The sequence below is a fragment of the Berghia stephanieae genome, chromosome 5, assembly GCF_034508935.2.
Source record: "Berghia stephanieae isolate SIO BIC M18660-M18661 chromosome 5, UCSD_Bste_1.3, whole genome shotgun sequence".
In the NCBI taxonomy this organism is placed as follows: Eukaryota; Metazoa; Mollusca; class Gastropoda; order Nudibranchia; family Aeolidiidae; genus Berghia; species Berghia stephanieae.
The window spans coordinates 69,407,416-69,429,915 of NC_088364.1; the positions used below are offsets into that span (position 1 = coordinate 69,407,416).

A 22,500-nucleotide genomic window follows, 5' to 3' on the forward strand; every position below is an offset into this window, starting at 1 on the left:
GGCCAATGTAGCTTTATGTTCAGCATTTTCTAGATACCTAATGTAAAATTTCACTATTCTTTTTATGATAATTTTAAGAGTTGCAATCTTTAGAGGCGACTGTCAAGAAATGACACCTCTGTGCATTTAATTTCATTCTTTCTTTATCCCCTCATCCTTAATCAGAATAATAAAAATTAATAATGAAAAAAAATGCAGCAACGACAGCTTAGAACGGCATAAAGTGCTTAAGAATTATTTTTTTTTTGCATTAAACTTTATTCAAACGATTTTCAACACTTTTGCTTCACAGTTTATGCTTTTTAACAAATGCAATTAAGCAACTTACCAGCAACAACATATTGGTTTGTTATCATTTGAGGGTTTTATCAGTAAAACTGTTTCTATCCTTTTATGTTGCACTGTACACATAGCAAACTTCATGCTTTTATTTGGTGACCAAAGACTTATGTGATACAGTGGATGAATGTTTGTGATGGCTTTTGGAACTGAAATAAACCTGCAATATGATTTGTAGACTTCTATCGTTATGTATCATTTTTCGGTCAAATGTAAATGTAATTTTACACGAGCTTGATGTATCATAAAACCCACAATGAGCTCAACGTGCAGCTGGTAGTACATTTATATGGACACGAACAGAACAACGTTGTTACAATTCAGTAACGTACTCCAATTAACACAAGTGAGACTGTAAATGAGACTTTTACAATGACTCTGCATCGCCACAAATATAGATTCGAACCCTGGCAACTCGGGCGTCAGACGAACTGTCTACCACGAAACCAAAGCAAGCATTGTGCAAGTTAAAGTGAATGAGATGTTGATTGAAGCCGTTCATTGTGTCCATCAGATCTGCTGTCCTATCCATCCAACTCCATTCACTGGGTGGGGTTCCCGACTTCCCATAATGGGCAGGGACGTACTCGTTGCGTCTTCTATCCCCCTATGTCTGTTTTCCAACTTGTTTTCTGTCTTTGTCTCGGGATGGGATTACTTGGTTTTGTCCAGGACCTGGCTGGGAGGGAAACAGTCAAATGTATAGTTCGAGTTTTGGGAGATTATATTTTTCCCTTGTAAATCATCTGTCTGTTATGCTCTTTATTGTTTTGTTTACATATTATTTATGCTTTGTAAACATTTGAGTGTATCCCTCTTTGTTGGGACCTGTGCTTGTGTCTGAATGAGACGTTTAGGTGATCTCAAACTAAGTACTTTGATAGTGGGCTCTTGGAATCTACTGTTTCCTATTTGAAACAAATCCCCTTTGCCTTACTTTTTCTTGGGTGCTCTAATTGTAGTTCCAGAACTTTTTACTATCCCATTTTCTTCCTTTTTACTGGCGCTGATATGACCTTAATGTGTTGCAAGCGCCGTAAAACCCTTAAAAACAAAACAAACCAAGTCCATTCAGTGGTATACAACAACAACAAATAAACTCCTCTGCCTGGTCCCTTCTATCTCTGATCTTAACCTGGGTCGTCAGGTTTCTAAAGGGGTCGGGGACTGCAAAAACAATGGCGCACGGAGCAACTGGGAATATTTTTTGCCGTGTTTGAGTCCCAGGTTATTTCCCTGAGCGCCCCTTCTGAGGGATGGACCTTCCAGGAGTTAGTAAATGCGTTGCTCGGCCACTTCACTCTACGCACACTGGGACTGGGATAAGCTTCGACACTATGGCCATGAAGCTCTTAATCTTAAGGACTTACTTTATTTTAGACAATTTGGTGGTAGCTCACTTGAAAATGCACTCTTAGGTATACACATATATAAACATATACTGGGCTCCCTAAAAGGGTTTTTTAATGTGGTCTCCCTAAAAACATGTTTTTACCAAATGTCTCCTTAAAGCTACAGAAACACTTAGTAAAACATTAGGGGGACCGAGTAATTTTCTATATACCATTGTGATCATCAAGCATCAGAATTGTGTTCATAAATCATTGTAGGGAATCAAACTATACTCATTTGAACAAAGATTGAACAGTTTAATCAATTTGAACAAGACATATGCTTGGTCCTCCAATTGGTGCATTTCACAGTGGTCACCTTAATAGTGGATTGATACTTATATATATATATATATATATATATATATATATATATATATATATATATATATATACATATAATTTAACTGAGTAATTTCCAATTTCTGACAGAGTCTATATCTTTCAAGAAAAGTCTGGAATTTATTGAAGTTGTATGAGGACATACCGACCGTTGAAAACGAGAAATTATGGCATCGTTAACTCCTTGTAGCAACCAGCCATATCGCACGAGATTAGCCAGTCATACAAATTCCTATATCTCCCAATTATGCTATTATATTTAATGCCATTGGCGCGTTAAATTTGTATCGGTTACACACACAAAACTACGGTCCCAAGAAGTCCCGTTTCGTAATCTCATTGAAAAGGTGAGAAATTGAAACATAGAAAATTCAAAAAATTCAATTTCATTTTTGTTGTTTATTTTTTTAAAATACAAAACAAATAGATCAGTTTTCAAATTTATCAAACGCTCAGGTTATTTTCAATAATACTCAACATGTAAATAAAGTTAAAAGTTGAATAAATTTATTGTACGGGTGTCTAAAAAACGACAAAGCATCTTTAAGTCTTTAGTGGTGCGGATGGTTGCGCTTCGTCTGTGCTCTGGCATGAAGATCGTTCCATCGACCGGCTCGCTCCAAAGTGTGTTGTGTGTTGTGTTGTATGTGTGTGTTGTGTGTGTTATGTGTGCCCTAATGGAATGCATGTCGTGTTTACACAGTATGACAAAGAATTTCATTCGGAGATTAAGATTAAATGACATTCTGTTGTAAAATACTTAGAAGAGATTAGAACCTAATTATTGGATACACATTTTTTTTCCATGGCTGAAAAGTAAAAATAGGAAAATTAATATGACCAATTTTTTTTTTTCAAAACGGTTTTATGTTGCAGTGATTAAAATTTAGATGTTGAAAAATATTTTTTTTAATTTTAACACAAAAACTATGAGATTTCGAGAAGTTTAATTATAATTTAATTGTGAAGAATAAAATCGTTTCTTTTAACTTTAAATTTAAAACCAACGTGAGACGCCAGTCATAAATGGATAGATGGCTAGGTGGTGGAAAAAAGATTAAAAAAAAAAAAGACAAGTAGATTCATATAATGAGGCCCTGCCATTAGGTTGTTTTCTTTAACGTTTCTATACATTGTCAGATATCTGGGGTCGTGGATAGCTCGCTCATACGGTAGAGTCACGATCTCTCCGACCAGGCGGAGTTGTCGTACCAGTAAGGTCGCGGGTTCGAGCCATCGCTAAGTTTTTATTCTCGTTGTCTTCTGGCACTTTCCTACTCACGTCATTTCTTGATACAATGTCAACGAATTCAAAGAGTTATTATAAGGCTATCCTCAGTTTACTCTGGAAGAATACGTCCCGGAATAATATCAAGTCCCATTCAAAACTTGTGAGCTTTCTTGAAAAAAATTGGAAGGGAACTCTTCTCAAACTGACCGAAATAATATGTGGCGAACAAAATATCGACTTTGTCAACACTTTTTTAAATCAAATTTTTGAAAAAATATATATCTAGACATCAAAATAAACATGAAATTATATCTAGTCATTTTATTTGGCTTTCACCAATTTCTCTGGAGTAAAATCAAGTTCAGCAAAAACAGGTGGGCTGTCTTGACAAGACTCTGGAATAATGCGTCCCGGAATAGTATCAAGTCCCATTAAAAACTTGTGAGCTTACTTGAAAAAGATTGGGAGGAATAGCTCATCAAACTGACCGAAATAATATTTGGACAAAAAAAATCGAGTTTGTCAACAACATTTTTTTCAATTTTCTTTTAAAAAATTAATATCTAGACATCAAAATAAAAATGAAATTATATATCTAGTCATTTTCTAACTTTTACCAATTTCTCTGGATTAACATCAAGTTCCGACAAAATCAGGTGGACTGTCTTGAAAAGATTGGCCAGGAATAGCCTCTTGATGGGACTGAGACTGAAGTAATCGGTGGACAGATTTTTAAAAACATCTAGATAATAACCGTTGCTGACCGTGTAGACGCCGCCACTTGCGGGCATTTTTGTTTTCAGCTGTAACCCAAATATAACCGTTTATCTCCCCCCCCCCCTCCCCCCAACTATTCACATATTATTGAGGATAGCCAATAAAATGATATTATGATTTAAAGTCATTAACTGCATCACGTTTTGTTTTGTTTTTGTTTTCGTTTTTTTTTCCAATCACCAGCACAGTAAACAAATGTCAATCAGATGTTGTTTTTTGGGTGTTTTTTTTTTGTTTGTTTGTTAGTTTGTTTTTTTGTTGTTGTTTTTGTTGTTTTTTTTTTTGTTTTTGTTTTTTTTTTGTTTTTTTTTTTTTTTTCATTTTTCTCGAAAGCGATTGCTCTGTGTTTATACATTTAGAACCGGACATTGACGAAATGAACATATATGTATAATATAATATTATAGATTACTCGATATTTATCATGTTCAGTGTACTTACTTCACAATGCTATATTCTATGATATTAATTACAGTATGAGAGATTATCTAGAATCGAGACCAATTCAACACAAGAATCAAACGAGCAGTAACTTCATGGAACTAGATAAATTTATATTTCATTATCCATTATCATATGAACGCTATTTATTCATTCATTATTTAATTTTATATATTTATTTATTTATTTGTTGAAATTCTCGTCGTCCCAGAACGACATGAATGACTGAAGTTTATCAACGATAAATCTCTACAGCGCGTCCTTTGACGGTGATACAATCTCCGCGTGCTTTCAAACACACAATCATAACACACAATAGGACACTATACAATCCCCGACATCCAAGACCCCATGCACCAAAATGGCCCGGTGTTGTCTCAAAACTATCTCCCCTTCAAATCTTCCCTACCGGATAATCTCCAATATCTTACATATCCCCAGTTGCGATGACTATTATAATATAATATAATATATTTGTTGAATGAATGAATGAAAAATTATGAACAAGCTGATGAATGAATGAATGAATGAAAAGAAGAAAAAAAAAAAAGATGGTAGAGTTGTAAGAGCTCCTGTGCTTAGCTCTAAAAACAGACGGATTCAAATACCAATGTCGACAACCGATTGCCTTTTTTCACACCCTTACCCCCTCCACACACACACACACACACACACACACACACACACACACACACTCACACTTCCCATCTAAAGGGTTACCAATCTTTTAGTATATTTACTAAATTCAGTTTGTTTTTTCTTTTTAAACAAACAAAAAACCTCATATATTTTCCAATTTTGCTGAACGTAAAAAAGTAAGTAGGACTTAAAAAGTCTTTTTACTGGAGTCCAACGCTCAGATCCTGATCTGTGGATGTGCTCGCGCATACTGTGTAATTATTCTCACAGCTTACAATATCATTACACTATACGTATTACCAAATTTTACTTTATCACATTATATTTACGTATATTATATTTATGTATGTATCATTGTCGGCATTTTTATACGTCTGTACAAAAATTTCCTTTTGGATGAATAAAGTATATTATTATTTTTATTATTATTATTATTATTATTATTATTATAATCACTATTATTATTATTATTATTATTATTATTATTATTATTATTATTATTATTATTATTATTATTATTATTATTATTATTATTATTATTATTATTATTATTATCATTATTAAAAGTTCAATAAAGTTTTTTCCTCCTGAATTGGCTACCCTGCATAATCTACCCCTTGTCAATATTATTTTTTTCTCTCTCGAAAACGTAAACATAAAACAAAATAAAAGAAAGGCCCGTCTTATTAATCCTAACAGTTGTTTTCCAAATAATCTATGCGACTTTTCCATTATGAATTTTAATATTACCACAGTATATTGAGAGCGGCATGAAGCTAAAAACGTTCATGCAAGCTCATCGTGCATCATTTATTTCATCAGCATTAACCCTCTCCTTACCACCTATCTACATCAACATCGTCACATTTGTTACGACACAATATACATTTTTTTTTCTTATTCAGATTTATTTTGGACATCACAATGATCTTTGTTTAACTAATAAGAACATAAAGTTGTTTTGTAGAGAGATTGTTTGAGTTTAAAAAATACTTTTTTTCTGCTGGGTAAGCCTGTCGTTTTGGGGAAAAAACTGCCTGAAAATGATCGGCAAGGAGAGAGTTAAAATTTAAGAAGGAATTTCTCTCATTTTACTATCATTTTAACACATAAGTAGGTGCAGTCATCCCCTGTTTTTTTCTTTTACACCAGATTCATATCTATCCGATATCTACACATTGATAACAATTTCTTGACATGTTCTGTTTGTTTTGTTTGTTGGTTTGTTTTTTGTTTGTTTTTTTATCCGAGCACATACACACTATTTTAATTGTACATTATCTGATTTTTGAAGAGACGAAAAAAAAAAAAAAACAATTAGAAAATAGGAGTATACACGCCCAAACCAAAGCCATTGCTTTTATGATAATATGTCATTTACACGTGCATAATTTGGTTGGAATTCCCAGGCCCTTTTGATGTTCTGTCTGCATTTGATAACGCTGTACATACATGCAAGTGTCTCATCATTGCCTCCACCGGCGATTATCACTGTCATTCCTCCCCTTCTTTCTAAAATAAACACAAGATTCTTTTATTGTGTGAATTCATCACTTTTGACACCCACAATACATCCCACTCAATTTAGATAAAAATAAAAACAAGTTTGAAATAAAAATAATAATAACAAAAATAATAATGATGATGATAATAATCATCTTTCCGAAAACGGAAATAGGCGATGGTAATTATCAGTTTGATAATGTGTATTTTTTAAAAAATTGAAAGAGGAAAGCACTGAAAAAATATTTTAAAAGAACCCACCCCCATCCTTTCCCCAAGAAAAAAAAAAGACCCGAGCAAGTCGTAGATGACTACATGATCAGCCTTCTCTATCGTCAATCCACAACAATAATAATAATATACTCAACCTGTCCATAGAATTTCAATAGGTGTACGGCATGGTCGTACAACATGACATGGTGTATTTCATGTTTTTCGTGTATGTACCCGTTTTGAAAAGGGGGGGGGGGGAGATAAATCTCCCCATCCTCCTTCTCATTCTCCTCCTCCTCCTCCTCCTCCTCCTCCTCCTCCTCCTCCTCCTTTTCATCCTTCTTCTTCTTCCCTTGCATCAGGCAGGATAATAATAATAATAAACTATTAAAGTTGTAGGGCGCTTTTTTTTTCATTCAATTCTGGAAAAGGATCTGACACAGAGATAGAAACGCCCGTACATTGTGTACATCCCTCACTAACTTCCTACCTTTACAATTCCTATTTTTTCCTACTTGCTCGCCTTTTGTTCGCGTCTCTTTTAAAACGGAGTGCCTGCTTTGTACGTTATTAAAATATTATTAATATCCACATGATGGGGTGAATTAAAACCCGCTCGGCTCTTCTTTTATAAATAAATTCTCCACTTCGACAAAACAGTTCATTTTCTTTTCTTTTTTTTCTTCCTTACTTGTTCTTTTTCTTTTCTTTTCTTTTTTAATTGTTTATTCAATTTTTGCGTTTTGCTCTTTTGAATGGAAATTTTGATTGTCGTTTTGTGGTCTTCCTGCAATGAAGGAGGAGGGGGAAATGGAATAAGAGAGAGAAAAATGGCTGCCAATGCGTTCTAGGAATACAAAAGAGAATTGCTCTGTTTTATGGTTATTCTTTGAGATAAAATCAAATTATGGCCGTTTAAAAGTGTTTTCCGAAGGCCTTTGTTTGGATTCGGATCCTTCAACTCCACGCGATAATGACAAACAAAATGGCCTTCATGACAAGTTAAAACGATCGTTTTTATCTTCATCTTTCATTCTTCTTCCTTTTTTATTCTCTCTCTCTCTCTCTCTCTCTCTCTCTCTCTCTCTCTCTCTCTCTGTCTTCTCTTCTCCCCCTCTCTCTCTCTCCCTCCCTCTCTCTCTCTCTCTCTCTCTCTCTCTCTCTCTCTCTCTCTCTCTCTCTGTCGAGACATGACGCCTGTTAGTCAAATTACAATTTTTTTTCTACATAGACAACGCTGTTAATGGCCAGGTACTCATAATTTTACACCTGAGTATGGTTAGAGAATGTGAGTAAAAAAAGAGCCTTTTCCAAAGGACTCAACTATGCGCCGAACAAGGCTCGAACCCAGGACCTTCCGACCCGAAAGCGAATGTCATACCACAAGACCACATAGCCTTATAGTCTGGTGACTGGTAACTTAAATTGTGTTGATGAGAAGTCTTATAATATTGTGACTTATATTTTAACTCACCCAATCCGAACACCGACTATATCCGTAGTTTGCCGTGGTTACTTTTACCCTAACTGACCCGCCTAGCTTTTACCCCATGCCTATTTAATATATTTTTCTGAGATAAATTATAGGCGTAGTTTCAAAGATAATGTTTTTAGTTTTTACATGTTAATGATAGTTGAATAAAAGTATGTATGCACCCGCTCATTTTTAATACATTTTTTCCCATTTTGAAAAGTAGCAAAAATCTCTAAGACATTTGGGCCATTTGAAGGCCCTATTACTGATATTATGATATGATATGATATGTCATTATTATAGTGATTGAAATTTGATTCGTCGTATAAAGCTTATCATAACAATGGAGAGATTCAAAGGTGATATGACATTTTAGAACTATTCTGTGACCTCAAATATTGTTACACCTGACTAATCTAATTATTTATTTTTTTTTTTTTGGGGGGGGGGGGGGATTGGCCTATTATTATTTTTTTTTCAAAGTAGCGTCCTATCAAAAGGGTAGCAAGAAATTGCTTTTATCAGTAAATTTTAAGCTATAGAAACCGGGATAAATTCCGGCTCCATGGACCTAATGGTTCTGAAAAAAAAATTGCTCACACCTATAGACTTTATTACTGGACGACTGAAATGTGATCGTTGGTGACTCCAAAGATTTGTCGCGGTCGACGTGTACATATATGCAGGTCTGACATCCAAACCAACTTGTGGGCCTAGTTGATAGATATATAGATAGATAGATAGATAGATAGATAGATAGATAGATAGATAGATAGATAGATAGATATAAATTATAAAACAAAAACCATGAAATAATAGTGCTCAACTTTAGTGTAAAAGGAGCTATTTATAAACATTTGAAATATAATTAAGATAGTTATCTAAACTATCTTAATTAACTATCTTAATTATATTTCAAATGTTTATAGATAGATAGATAGATAGATAGATAGATGGATGGATAAATAGATAGATAGATAGATAATAATATATATATATATATTATATATAGATAGATAGATAGATAGATAGATAGATAGATAGATAGATAGATAGATAGATAGATAGATAGATAGATAGATAGATAGATAGATAGATAAAATCGCTAGATATTAGATAATATATAGAAATTTGAAGCTAATGCATTCTTTCAATATTAGAGGAAATCCATTTAACACAACACATAATAAATAACGCGCCAGGCGCAATCTCTTTCAATGATTGGAAATGGACACTGGAGACGACAGACACAGGACGTCACACAACTCTCCAAGGGGAATAACTTGGGTTATTTTTTGGGGGAGTTGTTTCTCCTGCTCGAATCAATCCCCGTAACTCGATCGCCTCCTTCCATTTACATCATCATCATGATGGGTTGATGACGTAGTATTTCAACATTGATATAAATATGATATCGGATGTAGTGATTCAAACACAAAGCTTGTTTTTGTTTTTGTTTTTTTGTGTGTGTTTTTTTGGTTTTAAAGTTGTTTTCGGGGCAGCGGCGTGACTTAGCGGTGCGTACGGTCTTTGCTTCGCTTCGTACCCGAAAGGTACAGAGTTCGATCCTATGCCGCTGTGTGTGCTGTGTGGTGTGGCCTTGAGCAAGTCAACTCGCTCGCCCTAGCTCAATTAGCAGCTGCACTGCGGCTAACGCCTGGGTTATTCCAGTCTTCCCTTGGAATAGACCCGAGAGACAAACGTGAATCTGTCTTCTTTTCCCTTGGAAGCTACGAATTTGTTTTAATTTCGAGTAGGCTGCGCTGCCATAACCAGCGTTATTATCATCACCACCTTCTTTCCACAACCACTACCGCCACCTTCACCACGGCATCACCATCACCACCACCACTACCACAACCATAATATCAACAAGAGATGAAGTGTGTAGGAAAGTGCCAGAAGACAAAATAGAGAATAAAAATCTCGCGGCGGTGATGGGGGTTTGAACTCGCGACCTTATTACAAAACTCCGCCTGGCCGGGGCGGGGAGAACGTGACTCTACCCTATCCACGATCCCTTAATCTCACAAACTTCCACAACAGTCAAATAATCTCTTAACAAGCAAGACAAATCCATCCCCACATAACCACCAGCACCACCAATCTGCCGTACCCTGGGGAAAAAGCCATATTTTAAAATTTGGCCCAAAAAACCCCCAAAAACTTGTCCTTCAATTATCAATCGATTTAAATGACCCTCATCTTGGCAAAAACTCTCAAACATGGGACTTCGCGAAGTCTTAGGTTTGACGAGTATTTGCCAAGATGAGGGTCTATTTAAATCGATCGATATTTGAAGGACGAGTTTTCTGGCCAAATTTTTAAATATGGCGGGATTTTTTTTTCCAGAGTACGACAGCAATTGTTACAATATCAAACGACTCTCAAGAGACTGGAAGCGATTAATTCCCCTGGAAGATTGTGACAAGAGGAATGACATCATTAACCACGCAACAACAGACATTAGAAACACACCCTGGGCCCCGAAGGCGCTAACTGCCAAATCCACCCCCCCCCCCCCCCCCCCCCCCCCCCCCCCCCCCCAGTTAGTTGTCGGTTTATCCAAATACAAAACGCATGATGGACCCAAGTTTGTCACGTCAATTTCTTGATGACGTCATAACTGGATCACACAAAATAAGTCATAGAAAACTTCGAAAGTCTTTGTAAGTTGAGGAAGAGGGAAAAGTATCGGAGATATAAAAATCATAAAAAAATCAATGTGATTAAAAGAAGTCCAGAAATATAGAAAATTTTCAATAAGTGGCCAAGAAGTTGTTTACAATTAGCTTAATCAATTGATACAATGTTTGTTTGGTTTGTTTGTTTTTTTTTTTGTTTTTGTTTTGTTTTGTTTTTTTTTCTTTTACTGATCATTCTCTCTCTCTCTCTCTCTCTCTCTCTCTCTCTCTCTCTCTCTCTCTCTCTCTCTTCTTCTTTCTTTCTCTCTCTCTCTCTCTCTTCTTTCTTTCTTTCTTTCTCTCTCTCTCTCTCTCTCTCTCTCTCTCTCTCTCTCTCTCTCTCTCCCCTTTCTTTCTTTCTTTCTTTCTTTCTCTCTCTCTATCTCTTTCGAAAGTTTTGGATATCATCATTGGCGTCAAAGCCAAGAGGACAAATTGTTGTGTCTGATGAGTCTGCCATGCCCTGAAAAGAAATTATGTCTGCCTTCACTGGGCTGCCGATCACAGGAGGAGAATATCAAGTGTTGTCCTGGGATTGATGTTAACGGGTCATGACGTCGTCCTCAAACTTTCTTGAGGTTTCCTGACATTGTTTTATTGTTGTACGGGTATTGCGTGGGCGGATGAATTGGATTCTGCTCGAAAAATCTGGTGGAGAGAATTTATTAGGGTCGTCGTGGCAATATCGAGTGGCTTTTGAATTAACTTTTGAAGACGATAAATTGGATTTTGATTGATGTGTGGCTGGCTGAGTGTGGCTTCATGTGGCTTCATAGTCATAGCCCGGGTTATGTCTTGTCCGATGGTAATTATTGTTGGTCGTAAGAGTCTCGCTGGAAAATATAGAGCATAGAAAGTAGTTTGAGACCATCTTGTAACTCTATGAACTTGTAAGATTTTGGACCCCCCTTGTTTTCAGTTGAGATCTGGAGAAATGTCCTTTTCTGGACATCTTCCATTGTAATAATTTGTAATAGACGATGGACTATAGCAATAAATTCTCTTGAACGTAATTCTGTTGTCTCATCAAGTTTCAAAGGATTTTCTGTCATATTTGTTTGATGATTGTACGGGCAACAGAGAAATAGATGATGGCTGGATGGATGGATGGAAGGTTAGATGGATGGATGGATGGTTAGATGGATGGATGGATGGATGGATGGATATTTGGATGGATGGATGGGTGTTTAGATGAGTGGATGAGGGTAGAATGGGTTAGTGGATTTGGGATGCTTTTCAAAAATCTGTTCCTATAAAATTCTTTATCATATACTATCTAATTGAGTTCCTTCAAGAACGTAAGAAGGAGATTCGTTGTTGCGATAGTTGGCTTCTCTTCTCATGATAGACAGCAACGATGCATTGGTCTTCTTCTGTTTAAGGTAGACTAGTTCTCCTTGGATACCAGCATCGCTTGATGTGATCGCTCTACTTACTCGTTGAGTTGACGTTTAGTTCTTGTTCGGCTTCATAGATTTTGACTTGGTTTTACTATTAGGATGATTCTCTAAATTTTGATTTGATTTTGTCCTTGCTTTTGAGACCAGCATCTACTGATGTGGTCGCTCTATCGTTTTACTATAAGGATGATTCTCTTTATGGAGCCAATTTTGATTTGATTTAGTCCTGCCTTTTGAGACCAGCATCTTCTGATGTGGTAGCTCTATCGTTTTACTATAAGGATGATTCTCTTTATGGAGCCAATTTTGATTTGATTTAGTCCTGCTTTTGAGACCAGCATCTACCGATGTGGTCGCTCTATCGTTTTACTCTAAGGATGATTCTCTTTATGAAGCAAATTTTGATTTGATTTAGTCCTTCCTTTTAGACCAGCACCGACTAAAAGTTCAGTTTTAGTTATCAGGTCATCTCCAGCATAGTAAAAAGCATTCTTTATCTTTTTCTGAATGTTGGTTTCTGTTTTATTGGGCGATTTGTTTTTCTTTTAGTTGCTTTTTTGTTTGTTTGTTTCTTTTTGTAAAAGGGTCATTTTGGGTCATCAAGTCAACAATAGACGCAATTGCTGCTATGTGTTTAGATAAAGTACTAATAAAACGTACCAACCAACACACAAAATTTTGTCTAACAATTTAAACGTTAATAGTCTGATTGAGAGAATTTAATGAGGAACTGATCAGCCAACAGGCTTTGTAAGAACCATAACAAAGAGCTGAGTGACGTCATCACCGTTCCTTCTATAATCTGTCACTTCATTAGTCCCTATTTGCTTGCTTCTGTTGGCATCGTTTCGGTATCAACCAACATCAAAAGCCTATAATATAACCTATAGTCAGGATTTCAGAATTCACTCCCCTATACCCTCCCCCACGCCCTCCATTCCTTCCAGCCCCTTCCAACTAACTAATCACAGTTGACCATTTGTCACCAACATTAACTCAGTGACATCATTGACTCTCACACAACCCTCATTAAATACTCACCAATTCTTTTCTGGGGCACAAATAACAGAAGGCGGACGGAGGTGAAGAAGCAAGGAGGGGGAACGGGGGAGAGGGGGGGGGGGGTTAAGAGTGAGCAACGGCACGATCTCGGATAGTTATAATAACTCATTAGACTCCAAATCCTTGCAAGACGAAAATTTGTCACAACAGAAGGAAAACAAGAACGGTAACTGTAAAAACTCATTAATTAGTGGCTCGCAGGGGCATACTGTAATTTAACTGCCCTTTTCGTGGAGAGGGAAATTCTTGGGTAGAGGAAGAAGTTATATCGTTACTGATTTACTCACGAGAATGGCAGTCATGAGTGCTAATCCGGGGCAAGAGGGTGAGCAAGGGAATTCTCTCTGTCTGTCTCTCTATAGCCAAAGAGTTCCATAAGAAGAAAAGGGGGTGTGGCCCTGCCGACAGCTTAATCAAAGGAGGAGGGCGGCGACTTCAAAGGGATGACAAGATTCGTAACGCTTGATTGGAGCGTGAGTGGTTTTTCTTGGCATTGTGGGATTGAGGGGGAGGGGTGGAGGGAGGGGGAGAGAGATGTGCTATCGTGGGGATTAGAAACAAGGGAATTGGAGGTGAATACCCGCCGGGTACTGAGTACTCATTCGCTCTTCTCTCGCCATCTTAAACAATCACTCATTCGTTCATACGTTCGTTTATTCATTCATTCATTCATTCATTCATTCATTCGTTCGTTGGAAGCATGAATAATCATTTAATTTGTTGTTGGAGGGTGTTTGACAACAGTGACCTTTTGACAGTTCTTGGAGTAAATGGAGCTGCTTTGTTGAATAATAAATAATAGGGTGGTGGTGATGGTAGTGATGGTGATGATGGTGATGATGGTGATGATGATGATGATGATGATGATGATGATGATGATAATGATAATAATAATAATAATAATAATAATTATAATAATAATAATAATAATAATAATAATAAATAATAATAATAATAATAATAATAATAATAATATAATAATAATAATAATAATAATAATAATAATAATAATAATAATAATGATGATGATGTTGATGATGCTGATGATGATGATTATGATGATGATGATGATGATGATGATGATGATGATGATGATGATGATGATGATGATGATGATAGAATTGATAGTAATAATAATATTAATACTAATATCGGAATGATCTTTTAACCCTGTGTGGTTAAATGAAATTTACAGTGCAAAGTGAAAAAGATGCAAAAGTTGTCAATTATTGTTTAAATTTACCAATTTCACGTTGATGCCTTCAACCATCTCATGAAAAGGAGGGAGAAAAAAATAGATGAAAAATCACTTCCCCACAAATTGCTACATTGAAAAGGCAGACAACGATAAAAAATGTTCAGTTTTTATTAAGGTTGTCTTCCCTGCTTAATTACTGACCAGATGTAAGGTCGGTCGGATCTATTTTGGCGGAAAAAGATCAAAGGTTAAAGTTCAGGTTCTACCAAAACCTAAACAACAATGGCGGCACTTGAAATGACACGAAGACGTGGTCAGGGATTGACAAGCTCTTGTCAATCAACCGGAAGTGATAAGTTGTTTTTGGTCCAGGGTTCATTGGTCAACTTTTTAAAAGATGATCAGTTGTTTTTTTTTGTTTTTGGTTTTTGTTTGATTCTTTGTTCTTTTCCTTTTTTCTTGTTGTTGTTGTTGTTATTGTTGTTGTTGTTGTTGTTGTTGTTGTTGTTGGTTTGTTGTTTGTTTTGTTTCTTGGTGGCTGTGCGTCCATTTATTTCTTTAATTGTGTTTCTATTTTTAGAAGTCTTTCTGATTTGTAGAACAGAGAATGGCAGAGGAAGAGGAGGAGGCGGAGGAGGAGGAGGAGGAGGAGGAGGAGGAGGAGAAGGAGGAGGAGGAGGAGGAGGAGGAGGAGAAGAAGAAGAAGAAGAAGAAGAAGAAGAAGAAGAAGAAGAAGAAGAAGAAGAAGAAGAAGAAGAAGAAGAAGAAGAAGAAGAAGAAGAAGAAGAAGGGGGAGGAGAAGGAGGAGGAGGAGAGAAAGTCGAGGAGAAGAAGAAGGAAATGGAGAAATAAGAGAGTTTAATAAGAAATGCACCACGACTTTAGCTACTGTTAAACCTTCAATTCAGTCACACATCAATTTGTTAGTCCGTCCGTCCTTCCATCGATCCCAATACTCGTCCAATTACTAATCCACCCATCTGTTGAAAACAGCTACGTATTCATCCATACAGCAGCAATTATTCCTCCATCCAGTCCATCTACCAATACTTTCATCTATCTTAATAAATAGTGATCCACCTACTCATCTGTACGCCGGGTGGGTCATTGGCGAAGACGTCCGGACTCCCATTCAAATCTTTATTTATTCCTATCGATTTAGGTTGTTACGACGTACACTTATGTGTAGTTCTGATAACCTAATTCCTTTAGGGCTCATTGTTGTAATGGAAATCGCAACAACCAAAAAATATTACGCAAAATATTGTCCATTATAACAATGTTAAACTAGGCCCATAAGTGGATCCGGATGTCAGACCTGCATATATGTAAACGTCGGGTTGTCATAAAGACGATGGTAATAATAATATTGGCAAATAACGATAACACAGATTATAACAAGAGATGAAGTGAGTAGGAAGTGCCAGAAGACAATAGAGAATTAAAATTTCGCGGCGGTGATGGGGGGTTTGAACCCGCGACCTTACTGGTACGACAACTCCGCCTGGCCGGGGAAAGCGTCGTGACTCTACCGTATGAGCTATCCAGGATCCCAATAGATAGCAATAGATACAGTAACATTAGCTAGCTATCATCCATTCTATTCTGTCTTTGTCGATAAATCATTTATTTATGAAATGGTCCGTGAAGATGGTGATTAACAGGAGCTTGGCCTTCGGTGTTCTTGAAGCGTCCGACGATCTGTGAAGATATTACTGACAGTTTGAAATCCTATCTTTTGATATACATTTTACCGACTTGAAACAGTTAAGATTACACATGATAAGTCGTGTTGAATGTTGGTGCATTTCATTCTGGCGACCAGATACGAGTATTTTATCTAAACGCATAGCATCATGCAATTGCATAATGATAATGTTATCAACTCTAGGGAAATCTATCGATTCTGATTCATTCATTCATTCATTCATTCATTCATTTATTTTTTCGTTCATTCATTCATTCATTCTTTCATTCATCATTTATTATCCTTTTACTCATAATTCATTCATTTTGGCAATTTATACATACGGAAATTCATCGATCTAAGCATTTATTCACTCATTCACTCATCCACCATCCATCCTCCCATCCATTCATTCATTCATTCATTCATTCATTCATTCATTCTCACATTTATTAATCTATCCATCCTTCCACTGATCCTTCCATTCATTCATTCATTCATTCATTTATCCATTCATTCATTCATTCATTCATCCATCCATCCATCCTTTCATTCATTCATTCATTCATTCATCCATCCATCCTTTCATTCATTCATTCATTCATTCATTCATTCATTCTCACATTTATTAATCCACCCATCCATCCATTCACACGATATCCTAATCAAACTCAGGGACATTTTGCTATTCTAAGATCAATGACCCAATTTAACCACCGGCCTGCATTTCCTTTTCCGGTCTACTGGGCTCCGCCATTTTTCAGTTTTGGAGAGCGGTCAAGCGGACCAGTGAGCAAATCGAGGTACTGGAGCACACACGACGAAGCTACAGTCAGGATTGACCCCGAATGGCAGAAGGGGAAAGGGGGGGGGGGGGGCAGTGAAGGGGTGTTGTTATTGTTTTGTTGTTGTTATTTTTTTGTTTGTTATAGTTGTAGTTGTACAGTCAGGATGGCCAAGTATGTCAGAGTGGGGAGAGGGAGGGGGATGGGAGGAGATTATGATTTGTTGTTGTGTTGGTTTGTTGTTGTTTTTGTTGTTGTTGTAAGTTGGAATGGCCATTCATGACAACATGGATTGGAAAAGGAGGGTTTTTTTTTTGGTTTTTTTGTTGTTTTTTTTTGTTGTTTTTTTTGGTTGTTTTTTGTTGATCACATTGATGATAAATAAAATGGTCACCTTATGTTTTACAATCCCTATTACTTGCGGTCGAACTCTCTCTCTCTCTCTCTCTCTCTCTCTCTCTCTCTCTCTCTCCATCTTTCTTTCTCTCCATTTACCACAATTCCATTTATTATTATTTTCTTTCCGTCTTCCACCTTTCTTCTTCTACCCGTTCCTGTTCGTGCCAACCACAACTTCCGCCATTACCCGACACGGGTTAGGGTGACACGAGTACATTCCATTGTCAAATGGCAGCTCCTACCACACTTACAACAACCACGACCCACCATCTACCTATTATAGATTGCTATGGGCAGGACCAATAAACGACCCACCGTCCTGCTATGAAGAATAATACACTGTACATAGAGACAGATGATTTAAAAAAAAATAGAAAACGGATGGGTAGAATAGCTAAAATAATAAAGGTGAGACACGCTATGGGACCGGAGAACGGACTTTTAGACATTATTATTATTACACCATGACACATTACATGACGTAGACAACAACAACAACGACAGCAACGAGACTTCCGCTCCGGTCAAGACGGCAGAATGTTGTAAGTGTGGAAAAGACTCCCCAACCTTTTTTTGTTGTTGACATACTGCCGTTTCTGTGGCGGAGAGCAAAAAGAACTCCCCTGGCAGGCCAAAGCTCGATCTTGGCTGGATCTTAGCTGGATCATGACTGTATCATCGCGTCTAATGGCTATTTATCAATGTCCTCGAGGCACCCGCTGTGCCATTTCCAGGGAGATTTGGACTGAAATGATTAGAAAAAAAAAGAGGATCGGGTGGTTGTCGTCATCTTCATCGTTGCCTGCTCGCTCACTCGTATTCTAGTCGGGGCTAACACCTACATGACGCCAAAGTGTCATGCAATGTTATGTTTTCTCTCTCTCTCTCTCTCTCTCTCTCTCTCTCTCTCTCTCTCTCTCTCTCTCTCTCTTCCCCCCCCCCGCCCCCCCCCCCATCTCCACTCAACCCATTTTCTTTGACAATTTTATTACTATATTATATCAGTTGTTGCCAATGTAATGAGATGATGGCCAGGTCCCTCTCTATACCGCCAACCACCCAAATCTTGAAACTAGACATCCATCCAAGGCTGAAAATTATTCTCCTGAAAAGTTACGTAAATTCCACACAATAATTAAATAAATAAATAAATAGTCCATTGATTATCTTCCTCTTGGCTTGGCTTTAATTTGTTTTTGAAATAGTTGCCAGTCTGATACTGATTGAAATTTTATAGAGCAACAAATTCTTCAAAACTTGTCAAGCTCTTTTGATGCTATGATTTATCACAATTCGCTCTTGCTATAGTGTTTTATAGTTACCAAGTGAGAGAGAGAGAGAGAGAGAGAGAGAGAGAGAGAGAGAGAGAGAGAGAGAGTTTGTATACAGATATACAGATAGCAGCCTCTGTCGGTATGTCGTGTTATTCCTCAATTTATTTATTAATTGACTTATTTATTTATCTACTTTTTAAGGGTATCAAATTTAGAAATTAAGGAGCAGGCACCGGTGTGAGATAAAGAACTGAACTAGTGTGTATGAAAGGTGCCAGACAAAACAAGAAAGAAAAATACGAGGGGAAAAAAAAACGTCCCAAAAAATCAATCGGAGCCTCTGTGGTATAATGATAGCACGTCTGACCGGTAATCAGAATGTCTGAGGTTCGATCCCCAGCTTTTTTTGGGATGGTTTATTTTCTTGTATTTTCGTTCTTGCTTTGTCTGGCACCTTTCATATACAATAGTTCAGTTTTTTTTATCTTACACCGGTGCAAGCTCCTTAGTTTGACCCTCTGACCGGTAATCAGAATATCTGAGGTTCGATCCCCAGTCGATCTCGACTGATTTTTTTGGGATGGGTTTTTTTTTTTCTTGTATTTTTCTTTCTTGCTTTGTCCGGCACCTTTCATATACAATAGTTCAGTTTTTTTTATCTTACACCGGTGCAAGCTCCTTAGTTTGACCCTCTGACCGGTAATCAGAATGTCTGAGGTTCGATCCCCAGTTGATCTCGACTGATTTTTTTGGGATGGGTTTTTTTTTTTTTCTTGTATTTTTCTTTCTTGCTTTGTCCGGCACCTTTCATACAAACTTGTCCAGTTCTTTACTTTTTAAGACCTTACCCGGAATTTGAAAACTTTTGAATTTATTTTATTTCCACGTCCGCTCGCTCGGACACTTAACCCTGCTGTAGATATTAACTCACTCAACCCTAACACCGACCATATCCGTTGTTTACCCGGGTTACTTTTACCCATGCCTTTTTATTACATTTTTATGAGACAAATTATAGGCGTAGTATCAAAGCTAGTGTTTTTCATTTTTACATGTTAATAGTAGTTGAATTAAATTATCTATGTAGGCTCCATGCTCATTTTTAATACATGTTTTCCAATTTTGTAAAGTAGCAAAATTCTCTAGGATTGAGTGAGTTTAATTCATCGCTCAAGGTTTCACATGGGGATTGGTGCTCGGCTCGTTCAACGTTATTTAAAGAGAAGAAGGACGAGGGAAGGTGGACAGGATTTATGGAGGAGGGAGATGAATAGAGCTCTGGGAACCACGGAGATTCTCGGCATGAGTCTCTGCGTGATTCTCTGCGTGATACTCTGTGCGATTCCATTGGATTTCTCGTGATTGCCCGAGATTGTGTGTGATTGAATGCCAACCCGGTACGGCGCCCCCGTCCCCGGGCCTGGAGTGAATAGGGGGGTTGATAGGAGGCCGGAACACTCTTAATGGTCGTAATGGTTTGGGTGTTGCTGTTGATGTTGATGCTTGTGTAAGGGCTTTGATTAGAAGGGCGGGGGTTGAAAGGGGAGGGGGGGGGGTGATAATATCATAATAAGAGGTATAGATAAAGACTTAAAATATATGTTTATATTATATGATGTGACAATGAGAGAAAAAAGAGAGTTTTGTGTATGACTTACTTGACTTAGCGCCTTTCGCCCCCATAGTCATACGACTGGGACGCCTCGGTCGCCTCTGCTATCATCTGAGTGAGACCCCCCCCCCCCCCCCCCCCCACCTTTCACTGTCTTCTGCCATAGATCTTACTCATGTGTCTCTAATATTTATGGCTTTGGTGTATTTATTTATTTATTTTTTTTTTACTTATGACCTTTTGTATGTATGAAACATTTACTTTTAACTGGGCTCGAATCGCTTTCAAAAAGTTCGAAACCAAAAGCGACATTGAACGATTAAGGGAAAGATAAAAGAAAAAAAAACGCGTCATGTTTGTCACTTTTCAATCATTTCTTTTTGATGAAGTAATTGTTGTTATTAGTCGTATGCTCAGTTCACACCTGTCCGTAGTGAGAAAATGTGAGGAAGAAGTCTTTCACAAGACACAAACTTTGCCTCCCCCCCCCCTCCCCCCCCCCCCCCCCCCCCCACATAGCAAGCTAAATTTTGTACTAGACAATATAATTGCCATACCATATTTTTGTTCACATTTTTATTATATATATATATATATATATATAATATATAGTGACAAAAGAGAAGAGAGAGAGAGAGAGAGAGAGAGAGGAAGAGAGAGAGAGAGAGAGGGAGAGAGAGAGAGAGAGAGAGAGAGAGAGAGAGAGAGAGAGAGAGAGAGATTTAACGATAAATAATGTGTTTATATAACAGAATATAACTTTTCAAAAAATAAAGAGAAATGAACAAAACAAAACAAAAAATACTTGTCGAAGCATTCACCACCTTTTATGTATTAGCACAATAAAGTAATTTGGAACATGTGTTCAAAACAACGCTCACAAAATCGTCAGTCTCGAGGTTAGAGATTAATACGCTAACCTGAAACATGTAACACGCACTACTTTCACGCTCAATTTGCCTCCAATGGGAAAAAGAAGAGACAGGCCCCCTGAACACCCCCCCCCCCCCCCATCCCCTCCCTTTTCAATTTCTTTATATATTTTCTTTTCTTAACATTACTTGTTTCTGTTTATGTTTTTCTCTCTGTATGTGTTTTGCTTTTGTTTTGTTTTGTTTTGCTTTTCAACCTGCCTCATCAATACACCGTATCACAATTCTATGCTTACACACTCAACACCGTGATACAAGACATTCAACTAGTCAATAGCAACAGCATGGACAGAAAAAAAAACAAAAAACAAAAAACAAAAAACAATAAAAAGAACATGGAGAAGTAATCACATCTTTGTACCGGAAGTTTGGGGATGAGTGCCTTTCCCAATGATGCTATGCAGTTGCCCTTGACAACGAGAAATAAATTACAACCGGTTGGGGTGTATTGACAGTTCCCCTGGAAACCCGCGGCCGTCATTAGTTTCCAATGCCGTTCTGCTAGAAAATGTCAAAACCATCAAACTTTCTACCAGGCGACCGTCAGGGTTATTTATTTGTTCAAAAACATGGATACGTTTTCCCTGAAATCCCTTCCGATGCCCCCATACCCCCTTTTGGTTGTTAACCCCTTACGGGCGGGATTCTGCTGTTGTGGGGACACACAGACCGTAGCCATCGTTAACATAATAACTTTACGATGGCTACCGACAGACTGAGGAAGATCAGAATTTTAAAAATGATCTCAACTACACCTGCTAATTGTGCGGTTATATGGTCTAGTGGTATGACACTCGCTTTCGGATCGGAAGGTCCTGGGTTCGAGCCTCGCGCTCGGCGCATAGTTGAGTCCTTGGAAAAGCCTCTTTACTCACATTCTCTCACCGTACTCAGGTGTAAAATGAGTACCTGGCCGATAACAGCGTTGTCTTTGTCCGAAAAATTGAAATATCGCCTAACAGGCGTCATCTCCCGTCCTACATGTTAAATGTTGCTGTTGACCAGGGACCCCTTGTAAAGCGCTTTGAGCACATTTAGTGGATATTGCGCTATATAAAGATCATTTATTTATTTTTTAAAAAGGACCCTTTATATTTCTCTGTAAATATCGCGAGTT

At 37.4% G+C, this 22,500-nt stretch overlaps 2 protein-coding genes across 2 annotated transcripts in view; one reads left to right on the top strand and one right to left on the bottom strand.

The window, feature by feature from the left end:
- The window catches only part of LOC144973814 (paired box protein Pax-5-like), a 24,246-nt gene extending 20,152 nt beyond the window's left edge, over nucleotides 1-4,094 (bottom strand). The window contains exon 1 of the mRNA XM_078916706.1: nucleotides 3,921-4,094. Within this exon, the coding sequence (XP_078772832.1) occupies nucleotides 3,921-4,094 (174 nt within the window). The remainder of the gene's footprint in view (nucleotides 1-3,920) is intronic.
- The window catches only part of LOC144973510 (uncharacterized), a 261,680-nt gene that overhangs the window by 193,271 nt on the left and 45,909 nt on the right, over nucleotides 1-22,500 (top strand). The gene's annotated exons all lie outside the window — the stretch shown is intronic.